The 21,827-nt window shown below is 35.2% G+C and overlaps 1 protein-coding gene across 1 annotated transcript; it reads left to right on the top strand.

Moving 5' to 3' along the window:
* The first annotated feature begins 409 nt into the window (after positions 1-409).
* LOC121370922 lies at positions 410-20,103 on the top strand. Its single transcript, XM_041496458.1, has 5 exons — positions 410-1,750; positions 2,957-3,091; positions 9,615-9,889; positions 13,241-13,486; positions 16,239-20,103. Exons 1-5 carry the CDS (start codon positions 616-618, stop codon positions 17,610-17,612), a joined length of 3,165 nt encoding a protein of 1,054 aa, XP_041352392.1. The 5' UTR covers positions 410-615; the 3' UTR covers positions 17,613-20,103.
* The last annotated feature ends 1,724 nt before the right edge of the window (positions 20,104-21,827 follow it).

The following is a 21,827-nucleotide window of genomic DNA, read 5'->3' as shown; positions in this document are numbered from 1 at the left end:
GGGGGCGGCAAGAGGGTATTTGCCGCCCCCCCCCCCCCGAAAAAATATCCGGAAAGCATTATAGAAACTTAAAGAAAAATATCTCCTTAACTGTTTAAGGAGATTTAGACTATTAACTACTCAGTTGCCTCCCCCCCCCCCCCCAAACAAAAAATCCTAGTTACGGCCCTAATAAGTCAACATAATTTTATTAGGTTATGTTGTTAGAGTAATGAAATAAATATATCCACTATAATATATATATAAATAATACTAAAACGAAACAAAATGATATTGTGTGTGAAAAAAAAAATCATCTTGGATCATCGACCGTATCTCAGATCTAGCGTATACAAAATTTCACGACTGATCCACTAATAACTGAATGCTCGTTACGCCACCTTACGGTCGAATATAGAACTAAATTGCACAGCAATTGTAGGTTGAGGAAATGGGATAATACGTAAAATCTGCGATTAATTTAGTTACATTGCAATAATTAAGTCTTTTATAATTCATTGTTACACTATATTTGCACAATGAAAGCCCAAATAGTACCTTGGTATACGTTATTCCACGTACTATCTCCTTAAGTTGGTGTGTATTGTGCTCCTTAGGCTTACCAAAATAAAAAGTATGGCGGACAGCGAAGAGTTGGGACTGCTGGAAGTGACAAGTTGTCCGGGGACCCATACCATCCAGATCATTACTGATTCGAATGTAGACGCACCTGATGCCGTAAATGAACAAGTTAATGAGGATTTCTTACAAGCAGCTCTGGTGGAGGCTCAGGATTTTGAGCCAGCATCCGATCAGTATGGTGATGAAGTAGTGGGCAATGAAGCTGTTAGTATTACTCAGGAAATGGTACACAATGTGGTATCTGTCAGTAACTTGGTGACAAGTGCAGGAGCCACTGTTGTTGCAGAAGGAGCATTTGATGGAGCAACATACACAGTTGTAGGAGAAATTCCCGAGACGGATGGCCAGAGTATTATTGATTTGCAGCAAAATGTTATTGGTGTGGACTCGGGGGTGCACATGGTGTCGGAGGAACAGGCACCTGAACAAGAACAAGCCGTGCAGAATATTACTGATCTTGTGGAAGCAGACACTGAAAACACGGCGATCGCTGAATCGTCGGCAAATATCCAGTTTATTTCTACCCCCGTGTCTGTTGTATCTCCACTTGGATCTAGTCGTAACCCTATTAGAATTATTCAGCAAGGAAATCAGTACACCCCAGTGCAGCAACTGACGGCAGAACAACTACAGCAGATCATGCAAGTTGTGCAACAGCAGCAGCTAACGAAAACAACGGCGGATGGGGGAGGTTCAAGTGTTTTGTTTAATTCTCAAACAAACACTAAAATTGTTTATCGTGTTATTTATCCTTCAGAACTTCACAAGTCTACGGGTGTTAAAGGAAGCGGGCAGGCACAGAATGATGATGGGAATGTACAGTTAATCCACAGGCGGCCGTATAGAAAAAGAAACCGAGAAGATGACGATGACAAGGTTGATGCACCAGAACTTACTAAGGAAGAAAAAGATGCCAGAAAGAAACAGAGACCACGTACACGGTCTGGCCGTGTTTCCAAGCCACCAAAACACATGATGAAAGATTACAAACACATCCACGTTCTTGACTGGGATGAAGACTATGACGATGATGATGGTGGGTATTCTGATTTCAAGTGCAGTGACCCGGAAGCAGAAGACCGTGAAGGGAATAAGAATGATCATCAAGATGAGTCCAGTCTTGATGCAGGTAATTCTGTAAATGAATGGTTTAATATACAATTTATTACACACCTGGTCAATGCCTTTGTAAGCGATGCCATCTTCCCTGGTTTTATCTCTGTGCATTCCCTTGTCTCGTGGTGTTATGTTAGAAATAATTGTCAGATTTTATGTTATTAAAATACGGGTAATAAATAAATTACAACACTTGGTTTTGCTAGATATAATTTATACAGAACTCGAACATCTCATGGAATCTGATCTCATTTTCGTTTGGTCAGATACTTTAAATAAGCCTATTCGTTTCATAAAAATGATATAGATTTCAAGGAATATTTTGTTCAGTATCGCTTCGCAATTCACTACACAAGTTTCAGAGATCGCTACACAATTTTAAAACATGATACAGTAATTGTTAATTCATTTTCAGTTAATCCACAACCAGATTTTGAAAACAAAATGTTTTCTAGATCTTGCAAAAACAAGTGTAATATTCTGTTTATTTTTTACATTAATGAGAAAATCGGAATCTGTCAATGGACCAGGAAGGAAGGAATGTTTTATTTAAGGACGCACACACTTGGCACATTTTAATGGCGGTTATATATTGGGACATATCTAAAGGACCACATATATATCATAAAAGAAGAAGCCTGCTGCCACCAGGCAACGGAAAATTTATATGCAGAATTCCTTCCACAAACAGGATAGTATATACCACAGTCTTTGTTCACCAGTTGTGGAGCACTGGCAGGTCTATCAACAGGGATCGATCCTAGACCGACCGCGCATCAGGCGAATGCTTTGTCACTGGGATATGTCCATCCCCTGTCGATGAACTAGGTATTATTGTTCTTGAATGTGTTGGGTGAAAATAAATTAGTGAACCTTTTTTTTTTGCAGAATTGAAAATTAGCAAATTACACCACCACCCTCCCCAAAGATTTCTGTGATTTATTTTGAGGGTTAGCAGTTGATAATTTTATTTTGTTAATTAGCATATTAGGTGGGGTTTTTTTTATACCTCCATCTCTTTTGTATGAGCCCATATCTAGACCGATATGCTTTGTAAACAAATTATAGGCCTATTGATAGTGTCAAATGTTTTTGGCACATAATATGAATGGTGAATCATTATTTCTATACATTATGTAATAAACATGTACAGGAGCATGTAAACAGCATGTTAAGTTGATTAAAAAAAAAATATATATATATGAATTTTGTTTTTCAGGCTATGGACCACTTCGGCCCAAAAAGTTCAAATGCAGTACATGCGATAAAAGTTATATTGGGCAAGGTGGTTTGGCACGTCATTACCGGCTCTGCCCATCACATGGATCATTAGATGAGCATGAACATGAGAAAGGTTGGTTTAGAATAAGTAGATGAAAAATTGGAAGGCCTGAAGGCTTTGGTGTGCACAATTAGTATTTTTCAGAACTCATACATGTAACTTTAGGAAGTTGTCGTGTTGCCATGGTGATTTACTCATTGTTGCCATGGTGATTTACTCATTTGTTTTACAGAATTATGGCCCTTGAACTTAGGATATAAAAATTTGTTGAGCCTTATAGGGGACATGTATTGCTTAAATAGCTGTACTCCCAGATAGCTTATTTAAAGGAGCTCAATCAGATTTAGTGGGCCTTGTTTCTCTAAATATGCATTACAAATGGAAATTACATTCATTTGGAATACCAAACCTAGTTATTGTATGATCCAAAAACTTCAATTGAACTACGATCGAGGGAATTCCACGACACACTTCATTTTTAAAATTTGGAAGTCTTCTTGTAAAAAGTCATAAAAATACGGAAAAACAGACTCGTAGTGATGAGGCTATATATATATACAACAAAAGTATAATGTATTTGTGGATTTTATATAAATGATCGCCATGTATAGAGACTTGGCAAATGAAGGCCGGCTATATACATGGCAAATAATAAAAAATATATTATTTCATGACGAAAATAACCACGAATACGCTGAAATAAAATAATAAACAGTCGGAACATGAACTCACCATTTATTATTATTATTATTATTGGCGTGTGTGCAAATTATTTTGACTGGTTGGCAAAGTGGTATTTCGGTTTTATAGCGTAAAAAAACGGTGTACTGTTGCATGTTTTGTCATCTAAAGGTTGGCTAATTATTACTTAACCCAGTTGAATCCAGTTCTACGTGCAGGACAAGTTCAGCCTGCCATTTGTGCGTGTGTGCATGCACGTTAATACTAGTAGTAGTAATAGTAATAATAATTGTGTATGATTATTATTATTATTATTATTACATATATTATAATGTTGGTAAAATCATGTCGCGGTGGGGTGGGTGCAGTTGTTACAGAAACATTACATAAATTTAGAGGGGGACGGGGGAGTGGTCTAAGCTTTACTAGTAGCCTATAAAAAAATAAATATTTTGAGTTTTATTGGCCCTTGCAATTTTGAGCATTTGAAATGTGACTAAATACAGCAAAATAACCTTTTAGTCATATTTATTTACGGTAAAATTAACTTTTTTACAAACTTTACATAAGCAGCCTCAAAATTGCAATCAGTGAAAAATTATTAAGTTCAAGCCCTGTTGTTAGTTTGTGTACTGTCCATAGTTAGTTTCTCTTTCAGTTAATCTACCTCAGTCGCTGATAATTTGTAATTGTTATTTTTATTTATTTATTCATCATCATCATCATTGTTATTATTATTATTATTATTATTATTTATTATTTATTTATTTATTTATTTATTTATTATAATAAATTTTTTGTTAGTACTGTAGGGACAATATGACGCTATTCATATATCTAAGGAAAACGTACACAAGAGGGTCCGCTAAATTCATATACTCCCCCAACCCGTCCCCTGTTCAGAAAATGCACTGTTCGTACAGTATTAGTGTGTATTCCTCCTGTTCCAGATGGTTCGGTAATATGGATGAATGAATGAATGAATGAATGTTTAACGACACCCCAGCACGAAAAATACATCGGCTATTGAGTGTCAAACTATGGTAATGCAAACAAATAAGGTGATGATCAACATCAATATAAAAAGTCAAGATTTAAATAAAAATAGTGTAAAGAACTGTACAAAAATACAAATATCACAGATAAATACTGACTTTTACTCAAATTTCAATTTGTGCTGTATTGACCATTCTCAAAGAAAATGTTACACCCCTGCACCACGGTGAGGTTACAGCATGCGCAGGGGTAGATCAATCAAATACATGTACTTATTTACCGGCTATATACATTATTGCTGTGAATATAGCCAGCCGTCGTTAGTGGAGGCTATAGACACGGCCTTCGTATATATAGTCACATCGTATATAAACACCGTCTAGTTCAGATTATTCTTTAAAAATGTAACAATTCCTATCCCAAGTCAGCTGTTATGGCATATTTTGTATTATAATGAATTTGACAAGGTGAAAAATGGCGGTGATCCAGATGTTTAGACTTTCGCGTATGACTAACGATAAATTAAAGGCCTAACTAGTCGGGATTGTCGACGTTTAACATGCTTCTGTTGCTAAAATAAATTAATGTATAAGCTTATTATCATTCAGTACATGTTTTTATTAATTTTTAATAACTTATTTTCATTGTCTTGTTTTTTTTCTATTTACCCTACGTCGCAGAGGACGGTCAAGCATTCTCGTTACACGAGCTTGGTGAATCGTTTTGGCACTGCGGTTATTTGGGAAATGCCCGTCATGTGACTCAAAATAATACATCACACCTCTGCTCTCCAAATAGCCGTTATTTTTCTCAGAATTATGGACCATACCCATAATTCAATTATTTTTATAAAATATCAATAAGTGTGATATGGTGGTTATGTAGATGGTTCAATAAAGTACTTTTAGGTACAAATCAAATGTATATATTGTCATATAATACTTTGTTGGGTCAATAATTAGGTCAACTATCCGTGACAGAGCACGTTTATTTAAATGATTACTCACAGCAAGAATATCAAGTGGCAACCTACTAAATTCAGTTTGCCAGTTGCCAATTTCATTGACTAATCTGTACTGGGCAATTCCACGAAAAATTATACCTCTGGAGTGAAATTTTTTTCCCCTGTTGCGCCTTTATTTTTGACATAGAATTATTTGTTAATAATCAATAAACCATAAAATTCTCAGGTTTTAATTCAAAACTGTGTCATGTGACCTGGCGGAAATCTTTAATCTGTGCTATTTCCTCCTAAGAATAGAACCCAAATTGCACTGAAATCTTTTTTTCAAAAATGTCATTAAAATAGGATGAATATGATAAAGATAAGTATTGCATTTTGTTTCTAAGATCTTAATGGTAATTCCCAAACAACACAAATTAATAAATTTAGAATAGATTTTTATGAATAAAAACTTGAACTTATAGCTTGACTTTGTTGCGTCAGTTACCTTTTGAAGCTTAATTTTAATATTGCCCCCCTACAGTGCTACCATATGTTATATTTTTTTTATATTCTCTTAGTTGTGCCATGGTTATACAACATGGCCACATAATAATCTAAGTGGGCACACAAGGAATTAAAATTTATTGGTAACTGACATAACTCCCATATCAGTAACTGTCGTAACACATTAACACATATATTATTTTCCATTGTTATATTTCTTGGAAGCATAATGTAAAATTGTGAAATGTGTTAATTCCCAAACTAGAATGAGTGCTATAAAAAATTTAACAATATGTTTCAGAATTTTCTTGACCTTTGCACTTGTAAGTTTATGATTTCTCTATTATCACATCTGTGTAAAACTATAGAAAAAAATTTTTTCAAGAATTGCAAATACTGTCACTCCTTACAAGTTAATCTAAAGATGTCTATTTCACTAAAATAAAATAATAATGACTCCGTTAACACTGTTTTTAAATAGATAATGTATGTAGATGATAGCAGTTACACAAGCATCAATTTATATTATACCTTATACCTCAAGATATATATTGTATAGCTTTTGACGTCATGCACATAGAATTTGTTTCATTAGATATTATTGTATTGCTTGTGATGTCAGAGGTAGACATTGTTTCATTAGCTTAGATTAATATATGTACAGCACCATTTATTGTAAACAGTATCTATAATGTTCAATAATAATTACCGGTAACACAAATTTAGAATTGCAATTTCATACATGCAGTGGCAAGTCACTTATTTTGCTATTTTTACATTTATTTATGATAAATAACTAAACATTAGATGATTTCATACATAATCTTTCATAATTAACTCGGGGGGGGGGGGGGGGGGGGGGGGAAATAAATCAACATTATACCGTATTGCCACATTGGCTAAAATTGTAAAGTACATAGACAGTTTGCATCAATTATTCAACAAAACAGCCAATCCTTTGTCATTGTGAAACTCAAATTAAAAATGTGATTTCACGCAATTAAGTGTTGGTCAACTGAAATGAATTTTGTTATGATATTCTTTTTTACCTGTAAATGAAGTTATTTGGTTGTAATATCTTATGGGCATGTAATTTAATTCAAGAATAATCTTTACATTTCAAAAGATAAATAAAATAATAATAATAATTTTTGGAAATGTATTATGCAACTATGAGGTTGCCACTTTAATAGTTCTAAATAGCAAATGTCCTTTCATTTGATAAATTGGTTACTACTCTACTCCTGAAAATATCCCAAGCTGCTGATGTTTTTAGTAGAATACCTCCCAAGAGAGCAACCTAGAAATTGAACAAGAATCAAGCAGATTTGAACGAAGACAGAAAGAGGTGGGAGAGGAAAAAGAACAGAGAATAATGAAAAATGAAGCAAAATAAAGTGAAATCAAACAAGAAAAATAAATGAGACATGCTGAGAATAACACACATACCCCCACCCACCCAGATTTTCAAGAAAGAATATGGGTTATTTACAATATCTGCCTCATTCCCATCGATTTCTTACGAAACGTTTGGTTCGGTTCAGTCATTTGGTAATGTCATAAGAAAGTGAATAAAGTATATATACTTGGAAATTGCAAAAACAAAAATCATTACACTTCCAATCCAGATGTACATGTAAACGTAAGCTGTTAATTGTCTCATTGTTGAGGCATGTGTGCAGAAAATTTTGAAGGGAGTGGGAGTTTAGACTGGCTGGCATCGAGGGTGCAACTGCCCAAGTTACTGGGGGGGGGGGGGGGGGGGGGGGGGGGATTGGAAAATTGTGAGAACCTGATGTCCTTTAATGGAATTTCTTGCATTCTACAAGTAAAATTCATCATGACAAATGCATATATATGCATATTAAAATAATAATAATAATTTGCTTTGAGCAGGGATAGGGTTGGGAAATGGGGGGTTGACCTCCAACCCACCACCCTGAGCATGCCCCTATTGTTTTTGTTTTTTAATTCCCTTTTAAGATTTATGTATTTCTTACGATTTAGATGAACCAGTTGCCAAAGACAAATGTTTTATTTTTAAAATATGTTCTTATTAGTTTTTATGATTCACAAATGTTGCGTTAGTTACTTTTACTGTTACGTCAGTTATTCATTATTAAAAAAGTTGATAAAAAAAATTCCTTGTAGAAGATTTAGTTCTATTGTTCTAGTGATCATAGATTACCTATGCACTACTCATTTCTATATATACCTGAACACCAATCTGATTAAAATTAGCTCTACTGGGTCTACCCAGTAGAAGACCCAGTAGATCTAACAGCATTGTGTGGACTCCCATGTCCAGGTGACATTTCATCTATAAATAACAATTTAAATATCGACCAATTACACTTCGCCTTTTATAGCGTTATTCGGGAGCATACAAATTCTAAAAATATCGGTCGAGACTATTTATGCAATAGGTGAACTTGTTGGTCAATTTCAACATTGAAAAAACAGGGGGAAAAGTGCAGTAATAAACTCTGGATTGTATACTAGTATAAACAGATTTTATGGCTATACCATCACGGGTTTTTTTCCGTCTTGAAACTAATTTTATATAAAATTTTATATTGCAATTAGTTTCTGGCATACTTTGTGATTCACCCGAATCATTTCGTATACCCTCGGCATAATCCTGAATGTTTTCAAATTCTTTTCAAATCACTGGCATAATTTTGCATGTAATGTTTTGATTGGTCGAATGAAAGGTCAACTGGACATGAGCTCCAATGGGCTGCTGTTAGATCCACATGTAATAGTGGAGCTAATTTTAATTAGATTGCCTGAACACTTGATGCTTCAGATTCAGAGAATTTTGGCAAGTTCAAAGACATGTCAAATACGTGTTCGGGTTCGGGTAAAGTTTTAATGTGCATATGTGCCACGAGAGCTTCACGCACGCCTATCACGGGTTTAGTCTCTGACTTTCGCCAGTGACTCCGGGATGGGGGGGGTTTGAAGTGGGCGGAATTTGGAGAATAACCTGCATCCTAACCATGTCCGGACTAAGAAATTAAAACCAAAAGTATTTTTGAATGCTCGGCCTAAAAGGTTTTAAGGTGATTTGAGCAATTGAACGGGCGCCAAAGTAAAGGACTATATATAAAAAAAAAAAAAAAAAAACATTTTGAGAGCGGCCAAAAAATTTTAAAGTCCAACTAAGCCCAAGAAAAAAGGAGGTTACCTGTTCTAGTTAAGGTTGTGCCACGTTCTCTGAACACAATTTCATGGTTCGAAAGTCAGTGTAGAAGTGATGTCAAATACAAGTTACGTTTTTTTTTTTGCGTCAGTTACCCATACTTCATTTGTGATTGTAGTTTTCTTTTGACATGACTTTGAATGTTGTGTCAGTTACCGTGGAATTGCCCTACTGCAATCAGTGTTTGTGATTGATAGAAATTTCTATAGTTACGTCTGGTAATAATCTTCAATATGCTCAGATTTGTTCTTTTTCTGAAACAGAGAATGCAGATGGCAGCATTGGCAGTTTCTCAGAGGATAGCAATACTCGGGATTCTTTCCCAAACCCCAGTTTGACGAGACTGACAAGCACTCCAAGTAATTCCAGCACCCAGGAGCCTATCCCTCCAACAGAGGAAGCAATATTAGAACCAGAGGAGGTCTCACCAGCAGTCACACCACGAAAAATCTTCTTTGGTAGACGGGGACGTCCACGGAGAAGGAACATATATTTACATGAAACACCAGCTCAGAGACAAAAGAGAAGATTGAGAGAGGTTTGTCATCTTACTAAATACATAAATGTATATATACTAAATATTTTCTAATTAATATATGTATATATACATGTGAGAATGTATAATTAATCTGTTTGTCTCAATGATATCAGGATGATATGATGTTATCTTATTGTTAATTTGAAAAAGGTGGTCGTATTTTATATAGTATTTGTTTATATATTATGCGGTTGCCTCCTGGTGACCAAACAAAACTTTTTATAAACAGATCAGCAGGTGTCACTAGTGGAGGATTCGGACAAAATAGTCGTATACCACTAAATTACGCCTTCACATGGAAGAAATGCACTTCGATTTCGTGGAGTTAAAAATGATTATACCATCGTTAATATGGTCACCACGAAAACATATTGCAACCATATATTCGCGAGATGACTGAAGTAAAATTTTCAAAAGTAAATAGTACAATCAGAGTAAAAGATATCTAAATAGTTCAACTTTTTTCCTCTTTTTTTTGTGTGCACCTTATTAAACACTTCATTTAAAAGGAAAGAAATAGTTGTTATCAAAAATTACAATCATGTCAACAACTTGAACAAGAAATGATTTTTTTTATTATGTGGTTAATACCGGTATAGACTTTAATCTCAGTCAACTTTTTAATGCAGCTTTCAAACATATTGTAGGCCTAAAGTAGAAAAGCAGTTAACCAGTGAATCTCGAGTATACATGTATCCACAGGTTCACGAATGTTATAACAGTTACAAACAGTTACCGAAACGATGCTACCACCAAGAGACACTTTGTTTCTTCTTTTTTTTTCTTAGTACTTTTATTGAATCTGATTTGTCTTAAATAAAATGTAATATTAATTCGTAGTAATTAAGAAGCAGACAGGAAATTAATTGAAATAATATTAATTTGTATATGTTATAAAATTAATTAATCTAGACGATAAAACTGTATTCTGTTATCAAAATAGTATTTCTGCACAAGGCAGAGTTGAAAGGATGTGAGGCAAAATAGTGATTGCTTCCATAATGTTTTATTTGCCATTGATTTTTTAAAAATTATCATGAAACATGTTTCTGCTTATCACAGACTTTTGTAGTTTTTTTAGAAGTTTTTCAAGTGTTTATAACAGCATGCATCGGTGAAATACAGTTATGGGTTTTGTATGTAGGAGGACTACTAAAAATGCCATACTGAAGAGTGGCAAAGTTGTTTTATCAGGATTATTACAATCAAAGCCTCATGATGGCTTTCATAAAATATTATGGTAGACTTAGAATTTACTTTGTGAGGCAAATATAGATACTTTCACATGCTATGCACATAGTACAAACACACACATATATACAAGCACGCGCACACGCACACACACAACACATGGTCCCTAATTTTATTACTTGGCAGCTAAAAAAATTGAAGTTGGTACCATCTGGATGCTGGTCAGAAAAGTTAACGAAGAAGTTGAAGTTGGAATTCATTTTCAGTTGTATTCAATTGTTGATGTTTTTTTGTGTACAACAGTCATGCAATTTGGTTCAATTCCAGTTATAACAAGATGTCATATATGAAAGTGACAAGACAGCCTCAGACATGATAACATATACAAACAACAGGATGCTCATTTTTAAATCATTTATACCTTAGTTTGGTGTATGCACACCAACGGCTTTCAGTTTGTTTCAACTTGCTTTCAGTGGTGGATGTGCCAACAGGTATTACTTGAAATCCACTGCTAATATTTTCAAAGTGCATTGATGTATATTAGGGAAACTGAGTATAATGGAATTCATGTTCATGTATATTTCATATACTTCTGTGTGTGTGTGTGTGTGTGTGTGTGTGTGTGTGTATATATATATATATATGTGTGTGTGTGTGTGTGTGCATGACAAAAGGTGCCACATGGTCCAAAAAAAAAAGAGGGTGTTTTTGAAGGAATAAGATAAAGCACATTCTGCAGAGCAAAATTCTGTTTTAATTATGAAAATCGGATGAAAACTTTCCGAAATATTGAACTTTTTGTACAGACAATTATGATTTTTTCCAAAGGACGATCTTTGACAAAATGAAGTCCGAAGTTTTACACAAAAAACCTGATTCATTATTGCTTGAAATCTTCATTAATAATAATAATATATATGCCAAACAAGTTATTCTGTACTCTGTAACCATGTAATATTTGTTTTAACAGTATATGCCATTGACAAGAATTTATATTGAACCTCCATTATACATCCACCCCACCCACCCTTTAAAAAAAAAAAAAAAAAAAAAAAATAGTATCCACCATCAATAAAATGAGAAACTATCAGTGCTCACACCAAATATGAATGCTATGACTAGACAGGAATATTTAGTCAAACATAAGTCAATAGTTCTCCAGCTTTGAACATACAGTAAGTTCTCACATACCAGGTTGTAACACGGCCAGAGTAATGAGCCCGATGACCACCTCGATTTCAGTAAATAGATTCGTTTGATTCGTTTGATTCGAAATCCGATTCTGACTCACTCTGATCCCTACTTACAAAGTAGTCCATAATAATGTCTTGTAACACATCGTCAGATGAACCAAATCTTAGTATGTTTCTCATACTGGCATTGATGTTTAACAGCAAATTCAACTGGCGAGCCACCTCAGCTTCCTTTGTCATTACACATGCTGGTCTCACGGGCGCCGCAATTTTCTCAATTGATACCGTGAATCGAGCAGGCACTTGTTTTTTTTACATGTTCGTCTCGATTTAGCTCGATTTAAATATGTTTCACGTCTCGCATTACAACAAACACAGTCTTAGTACTACTTCAAATGCATTTTTACTTCATAAATTGAACAGGCGATCGCACGTTTTTCTTATTTTGTAGTTTGGGAAAAAGTAATTGTTGAATTTTGCCACGGAAATTGTCTCAATGCGCATTACTCCTACGTGACAAATATATCTGCGCACTTGCTATATTTAGAAAGTAGAGTTCACGACCTTTCCAGTGGTATGCAATACTTGACATTGAAAAGTCCAAGATTTTATAATAAACTCAGCCAAATAAGTGATTAATTCTTGCGTAATTAAAGACAATTAGAATTTGACAGGTTGTACACAATCACCAAATAACATGTTTTATTGTTTTATTTTAGGAAAAACTATGTATTAGTATGAAAGTTAAGTTGTTTTAAAAACTGTTTGTGCTAAAAACGAAAAAAATAATTTGTATTCATGTATTTTATTGTAATTGGCTGTTACGCGATCTTACAATGCACGACATCCGGCACCTTTTGTCGTGCAGCCACACACATATATATATATATACACACACACACACACACACACACACACACACGTAGTAGATGTAATAAATTATTATTAAAATCCATGGTTGTAGGTTGTCAAAGCGAGTGAGGATGAAGATCTCATGGAAATCGTGTTGCCACGACTGGTTGGTGCTCTCACCCTGTGGGAGTTCCTGTTGATGAAGGTAGAGAAAGGCAGCCCATCCAGACCACATGCTGACATCATTCACCAGGAATTCGAAAATCTTTACAAAACCGTTCACAAAGTGTGCAAAAAATACCTCCAGCCGTGTAAAAACTCAAGTTTGGAATCTGGCAACCAAAAATCTGTGCTAAAGGTAATTGGACGATGACTATTATTGAAAATTATTCTGGGGTTGTTTTTTTTTGGTTTTGTTGTGGGGGCTTTTGGGTGGGAGGGGTGGGACAGGGTTTTGCATCCCTACCCACTATTTTTGTAGTGGATCCTGTCAACATTTTAGGTGATTCAGGGAACATTTTGTTCGGTATTGCATCGCAATTCGCTATCCAGGTTTCAGAGATAGCTACACAATTTTAAAACATTAAACAGTAGTTGCTAATCAATTGTCAGTTGACTATAAATATTGCTAATCAAGATTTTGAAAACAAAATTTCTATTGTCATTTGTAAAACAGGATGTAAAGAAAGAAATAGAAATTGTTTATTACTGCAACAGATCTTTTATGAATCAAGGAATAAAAATAAAAACGTCCAAGGCTATTGATATAACTAACGTAGCATGTTGTTGGGATATTTAGTGCTTATTAACCAGTTAAGATGTTGATACTAATTGTTACATCATGACTTAGCCAAAAAAAAGCTTGGGGTAATATAATAAACTTGTTACCAGTTATTTTTGAGGAAATGTTCCTCATGAAATGAATTTGATACATAGTATAGAGTTGAGTTGGGTAATTCTGTACAGATTTGGATGGAAGTTTGTGTACAGCACCCTGCGGACAATTAATATGCTTGAACAATATTAATATTGAGTTGTCTCCCTTTTGTGAATATGTTGAACATTTTGAGTATGCTCTGTTTCAAAATTGTTTACGAACGGTTTACCATTTGATATTGGAAGTGGGTAATGTCGTACACCAGGCGGTTAATTTTGTACACCATATTAGGTAAGTTCATACAGTTGGGTAACTTAGTCTGAAGGGATGTAGAATGTGTGGTTCTTCTACAACCGAAACTTGTTACATACCCTATATGTAGCTGGTATTCAAAACTTGTGGCACCATGTTTCAAACATTTCTCAACCGAAATAGTGCAACAAATGGACACACAAACCAAAAATGTATAACCTACCGTACTCACTTAATCCCTATTGAAGTACTTGTGTCATTATTAACAAAATAAAACTTCTAACAACCGTCAAACATACCCCGCCATTTTAAATATGCTACATAGAGGGAAGCAACTCGCCGTGCATGTTAAGAAAAGTATTGACATAATGTGCCCCGTGCACTATTGGGTAGCTATGAATAAAATTTCACCAGGCCGATATATATTTGGATTGCATTTTATAATGACAAATGTATGGTTTCAGGCTTGGATCCAGGAGTTTTTTGCGGGGGGGGGGGGACTGCAACTGAGGATTGGTTATATACATGGCAAAACGTTGTACATTAACACTTTAATAAAGGGCCTAATGACTTGGTTTTCAGTCTTTTTGGGGTTGTAGTTGTTCCTTTCGGGTATTGTGGGTATGGAAGGTATGTGTGAGGTTGGGAGCTTTCTGCTGGTTACGCAATTGCAGGGTATAGGTGGGTCAAGGTTTGTCTTGGTAAAGGAATACCAAAATAAACATTGTCTGGTTTTTTTGTTTTTTAGTTGTTGTTTTTTTTATACACTAGGACAGGCTGTAATTTGAGGTTGTTTAATTGGCAGAGGGTTCCTAAATTTATGTATGCTTTCTATAGTTGTGGTGCTCGAAGGGAACTGTTGCAGCCTGGGAGTGACCTGGGACTGCGTTGTTTGGCCCTTTAAAATAAACAAACCAAAAAAAACCAACAACAGTCCAGACCCCCTTCTAACCACTGGTTCCGCACCTTAGCAGGGTTCGAAACTCACCCCAAAATATGGTCGCCCAAAAAATAATAATGCATGTTGGCAAATTATGGTAAGCGAACCACGAGCAAGATTTTAATGTGGAATACAAATATTAATAGTGACTCGTATGTTATAGCTCTAAAGAAGATTATTTGGGTGACTAACGCCATTATTTTTTAAATATTTAAGTCGCCCAAACAGGACATTGGTCACATTTGGCGACCTGGTCACAGGCAGTTTCGAGCCCTGCCTTGGTATAGTTTAATCAACAAGACTACAATTGTTTTTAAATGTAGTATATTTACTACACGGAGAGAAACAATTTAACAAAACAAAACAAAAAAATTCAGAAAATGCCCCACAAATTGACAGGTAGGCTATTCACCTATGTGAGCATAATTTTGGTTTCTGAATGTGTGTGTGTGTACGGAATTTGTTGCAGCTGTAAAAGTGATGAAGGCTAATTCTGTACACTTTTTATGTGTAAAATGTGTTTGTTTTTATAACAACAATTGAACATGTATAATATTTATTAACTTCATAAATATTATTAAAGTTTAATATCACAATACACTACATTCACGATTTATTCAGGATACGTGTATTACACATAATAACTGGTGGAATGAATATCAACAGTTGGTGTCTGTCTTGTCAAGGGTGGGTTGTTCAACTGTGTTGCGGGAAGAACTCTCAGCCAGTCAGTGTGCAATACCTCCAACTAATCGTCAATATGGACATAATTAGCTGGAAATGCCCCGGAAATTATTTAAAGATGATGTAGAATGTATAACATGTTTTATTTGGGTGTATGGAGTTAGCCTACCCTACAGAATTACTGGACTGGACTATTTGTTACACTGGTATATTTACAATTTATCATGATGAATACATGGATGAAGACCACGCGCACGCACACACACACACACACACCATGGTCTAAGAGTTTTGCATGTCATAGCAGCATGTAAAAAAACAGAAATGGCACATTCATGGTGTTTATTTGATTTTCAGATTGACAATTCTCCCATAAACAAGGCCTTGGATCTCGTGGAAGGTCTGTATGAAGTCAGAGACATGCCAATGGAAGAGAGCAGTGACTTCCAGTACACATATTTAACAGATAAAAAGTCCCTGGTTACTGGAACACAGCCTTCACATCACAAGGTTCGGAAGACGGTGGCAGTCGTGACCAGCGATGAACTCATCAGCCCAGCCAAACAGCCTAAAATGACCTCTTTACTGTCAAACACAAGATCTGTGGCCAACACTGACACTTCTCTCCCGTCCAACAAATATGGATCCTACAAGTCTAGTCTCATCTCTAGTGCTACTCCAACAGTTACCGTCATCACAAAACAACAAAGTGTTTATCCATCTTCCACAAGCAAGGCAGTTCCTTCATCATCTCAGTCCATAATTAAGTCAGTAACCACATCAGTTGGTACAAATTCCCTTGTACAGACATCTACACAGCCTGCTAAAGCAGTTTTCAGAGTTGTGTCAGCACAGTCCTCCATTACGAAATCTCAAGAAATCCCCAAATCTCAGGAATCATTGATCGGCAAAACAGTGCTGATTTCCTCAACTAACAGTCAGACTTTAAGTGCTAACAAGAACTCTACAAGTAGGCCGTTAGTTATCATTGGTCCAAATAGTGCTAAGTTTCTGAATAATACGAACATAGACACGAGCATGTTCCAGAATTCCATAATAGTAAACGGCAACAGTGTGAATATGCAAAGTAGAAACAGTGCTGAAGATAAGAATTTGGCAAGTTCATCATTGAGTCTTGGCGATAATTCCACAACCATTAGTACAGACATCAATAAACCTTGTATCAATGGTGTGTCTCCACAGAACATGGAGTTGAATGGGGCTTCAGAAATGATGATGGAGACTTCTGAAGAACCAGCCACTTCAGTTCCGGGAAGTACAGAGCTAGAGAAATTGGCAAACCAAACAGTTCAGGATATGGGGGAACCCATGGGTAACGGTGACTCCAATAACGACATGGTTCAAAAGGAACAGACAGTCATGGATGTAAATGCTTTAAATAACTATGGTGATTTGCAGCTGCTGGATAAGGAAGCAGGTGAAAATACTCAGATTGTGACTATGGTTCAGCAGGGAGCAGAGACAGAGCCGTGTGAAATCCTCCAGTTGGATGGAGTACAAGCACTTGGAGGTGAAATGGCTCCAGACTTTTCTCAGGCTAGCTTGTTTCAGACTGAAGACGGTATGTACATCATACAGAACCCAGACGGAATGGCATTTCAGCTGCAAGGTGCAGAAGGAATTCCATTGGAGACTGTTCAAGCTCTTCTTTCGATGGAAAGTGATTCACAGTTGCAAGGGGAGACAATTCAAACGGAAATACAGCAGTGATGAATTGTTTTGTTCTCCGTCTTGTGTTCATTGCAGTGGTTTATTGGTGCACTTTATTGGAAAGAAATATTTTTAACAATCCCAAGTTGGAATTGTGTGAATACAAATAAAACGTTCAGAAGCATTTTTCTTTTTTTCTTCCTCTATTCTTACTGTCGCCCAACTCCACTCTCTCATTTGTCACATTTCATTCCTGTGATGTGGGAATTATTTTTTTCCTAGCTCTGTTCTATTCTGATTACTTTGAAATGTAATTGTTTCAAGTTTTTGTCCAAATGTGCTCAAATAACTGTACTACAACTAGAAATGGTAACTACATTTTTTATTTCCAGGCTGGTTGAAATAATTAACAAATCTGCAATTAGTGTTTCAAATCATTTGGTTAATGTTGAATTGACAAAGCTTGAAATTCATTTTGTGGAGTGAAAAGCAATCTCTGTTTTTGACTTTTAGTCTGGGAAAGAAGGAAGGAAATGTTTTATTTATCAACACACTCGACACATTTTATTTAGTTATATGGCTTCCGACACATGGTTAAGCGCCACACAGATATTGAGAGAGGAAACCCACTGTCGGCACTTCATAGGCTACTCTTTTCGATTAGCAGCAAAGGGATCTTTTATATGCACTATCCCACAGACAGGATAGCATATACCATGGCCTTTGTTATACCAGTTGTGGAGCACTGGCTGGAATGAGAAATAGCCCAATAGGCCCACCGACAGGAATCTATCTTGGATCAATCGCGCATCAGGCTACATCCCGCCTCTTTTTAGTCTGGGACTAAATGTTAAAAACTAAGAAGCAGTTCTAAAACACAAGTAGTAAGTTATACTGATGTAAAACTTTACTTTCATATTTCTTATGGTAAACTGGAGCGAATCATTTTTCTTTTGCAATATCTAATTTAATATCTGTCATCCTGATGTAAACACAGTTGGAACTAATTTCTTAATTTGGGTAGTTGGGAAAGCAAAAGCCGCTTCTGAAATTAATTATTATAAAGTAAATTGTGTTGCTATTTCCTCTTGCTCCTCGTTAGTCTTGAGCCTTGCTTTAAATGGCATAATAATTTCCGAATTCACTAGCTGCATTTTGAAGACACTCTTATATGGACAGTTATTTCAAACAATACTTAGACAAAAATGTTTATCAATTTTTTTAATTAATATGGTACTACTGCATTGTAAATTAAAAGTAAGCTACATTCAATGATGCGACATTCATGCATTTTATTTTCTATTTACAATCTCCTATTACTTAGTGACAAAATAATACATCAATTAAATCCAGTGGTTTGATTTCTATTTTTCCAAATTGCTAAACTTTTTGATCAGAGGATTTCTAATGACATGTATATTCCATGTAACAGCTATCATACTTTAATTCAGTCATTAAAGCTTTCCGAAGTAAATTTTTGAAAACCAGAGCTAGTAGATATTATCCACTGTTTGGTGTCTTCTCATTGCCCCATTGCACCGATTACATGACAATGAATCTTTTTCACTGAAAGTCAGTGATGCTGAATGCAGATTTTCTGTGTTCATTGGTAAAGAAAATCTGATGTTGGATAAAATGCAGAATGATTACACAGTGCAATTCTTTTTCTATATTTTTACAGGTTGAAAGACTTTTTTACATTGTGTTTTGGAATCATGTCATTTAGTCACAATAAATTCTAATTCTCACTTGGGAACAAGACAAAATTCCCATTTTAAAATTTAAAGGGACAGACCCCAGTTTTTAAACATTAAGGCATAATTTTCACCTAGATTAGTTTCAACCCATAAAAATGGACACTAAGTTTGGTTAATTTACAAACCTGTAACAAATTTGGATACAACAGAGTGAAACTAAGAGTCTGTTATGTTATAATACCCTTAAAAATAAACTAAACGCGACTCTACAACGGTTACTTCTCAGACGCACATGCATTTTTAAAAATATGAAAAAAATGCATTTTGAAACATCAGGATAACCAGACACACTTAGAATATACGGAAATGGATAATCTAAACAATAAAATATAAGTAATGTTTGATTTCAGTGATCATAAACAGCTCTAATAGTAAAAAATATGCCTTAGTGTTTAAAAACTAAGGTATGTCCCTTTAAAAGACGATGACAAACAACACATTTTATTCTTAAATCCCATTTTTATTTATAGAGATCCATTTTGCAGAGGAGTCTGTCATGTAAAAAAATATATATGTATATGTAGTCCATAAGCATGCACAAATTGAATGGGCATTATCACTCTATAAAAGGTGTTGTTAGACATTAATGATAATTGTTAATAGCAACAATAGGTTTGTCATGGTGTTTACAAACATGACACACAAACGAACCTCTTAGGACAATGCATTTCCTTTTGTACCATGTCAAATATTGATTGTTTTATAACCTTTGACTACCACATTTGATCAATTGTACAGAAATGTTGGTGAAATATATGCATTATATATTTCAGCAGTAAAGTACTTGGAATAGATTTTGTCTTTTAGTTTTTCCTTGATAGCTGACAAAGTTTAAACGGAAATTTGAGCCAACACCTGTCTATGAGAAAGAGTGTATATAGAATATCTGTAGCTGTAAAATAGAAAGTCGTTTTTGTGGATACAACAGATCTGGTTTAAAGTGTTATATGTACCACATTTGGTACACCTAACAGCTGTTGATTAATAATAGTGTGTGGTATTATTAAACACCGCTTTCCTTCCCTCATGAAGGGCTATAATCAACCAAATATGGCCTAGGCAAGTGTATGGATTAAAAAACAATCAACATGCATTGACAGTTGGTGCTCGCAGATTGGGTAAAATGAAGGGGTGCCTGGAACATGCCTCATCCCACCACCCACCCCATTTTCCCCTGTTAATGTTCTCGGAAGCCTAGAAATGTTGTATTTGAACACCTAAAGTAAACATTTTCTTGGAAGATGCCTCCAAATACCCCATATCAGATTCAGATACTACAGGCTCTCAAATGTCTGTCACACTGAAAGTGACCACTACTACCCCTCAAGTTCTAACTACACTCTGTGGGCCGTCATATCCTGTGTATCTATAATACAGAACCATAACCCAATCATGTAAGGAACATCATAGTCACTTGCCTTTTTGTTTACATCATTTATTTTTTCCTCCTCCACCCCAGCCCTTTTTCTTTCTATTCAATGTATTAGGAAATACAATGTCTACAAGATAACCTAAATTAGGTTGGTTTTCAGTAAACCACACCATGTTTTATCATATTAAAAAAAAATGTAACTGTATAACATAAAATCAAGACTTCTTCAGTTCATTACATTAAAAATGTTTTTAATTGTATTCCTTTCAGTCAGAAAGGAAGAAAAACCAAGGGTATTTGATCGAATACATTTAGTACAATTCTGTAACACTATTTGTTAATTTATATCGACATCATAATTTTCTTGTGGCCAGTTTAGTACATAGAGAATAATACATGAGTTTCTGTTTGATACCATTTATCTTACGAGTTGTTTAAAAACATACCCAACAAGCGAAAGCGAGTTGGATACGCTTTTAAACAACAAGTTGCAAGATAAATGGTATCAAACGGACATGAATGTAGTATTCTGTTTCTTACATACCTCAAAACAATGAAAATGTAAACAATATAATGAACTAAATTATGTTGTTACAGAACTAGCCTAACTGGGTCATGGTGTATGGATACTTGGCTTTAAACATATATACCATGTCATAACCAAATCACTACTGTACTAACAGATCCATTTTCCTTAAAAAAATAGAGCACTCTAAAACATTTGCCAACCACTCGGAAAATAAAATTGATGAAAAGCGATAACACTAAACTGGGTCATGACCTCTCAGAAACGATCTCCAACATACGTTGTGTATGATTTTGATACACAACGTTGATGTCCTACATGGGTGTGTAAGAAAGTTCTCTCCAGCCATATTCACACAAAATAGTTTTACCAGTGTCTTTAGCTTTTAAAATAACATGTAATAGATTAGCTTCAGCCACATCCTTTGTGAGTACTTGAGGTGAAACTGTGGTAGTGCATTTCTCTCAGGTGTAAAAAGCTTACAGGTAAATTTTTCTTGGATTAGCTCAGTCAATGAAGTGGTAGTCTGAGGTGATAGAGTTGTAGGATCAAATCCCCATAACTACTGACATGTCAAACACCATGATGTTTACCGTCCTGTCTTGTGGAAACGTGCAAAT

This window comes from Gigantopelta aegis, chromosome 4 (genome assembly GCF_016097555.1).
Source record: "Gigantopelta aegis isolate Gae_Host chromosome 4, Gae_host_genome, whole genome shotgun sequence".
Lineage (NCBI taxonomy): Eukaryota > Metazoa > Mollusca > Gastropoda > Neomphalida > Peltospiridae > Gigantopelta > Gigantopelta aegis.
Note: the sequence above shows the minus strand (reverse complement) of the source record. Positions and strands in the feature narration are given on the sequence as shown.

What these genes read in the sequence shown, in the direction of transcription:
- LOC121370922 (XM_041496458.1), top strand. Translation starts at nt 616, where the DNA reads ATGGCGGACAGCGAAGAGTTGGGACTGCTGGAAGTGACAAGTTGTCCG. An exon ending in TGAGCATGAACATGAGAAAG is followed by an intron (nt 3,092 to 9,614) that starts GTTGGTTTAGAA and finishes TTTCTGAAACAG; the next exon opens with AGAATGCAGATGGCAGCATT. An exon ending in ACCAAAAATCTGTGCTAAAG is followed by an intron (nt 13,487 to 16,238) that starts GTAATTGGACGA and finishes TTTGATTTTCAG; the next exon opens with ATTGACAATTCTCCCATAAA.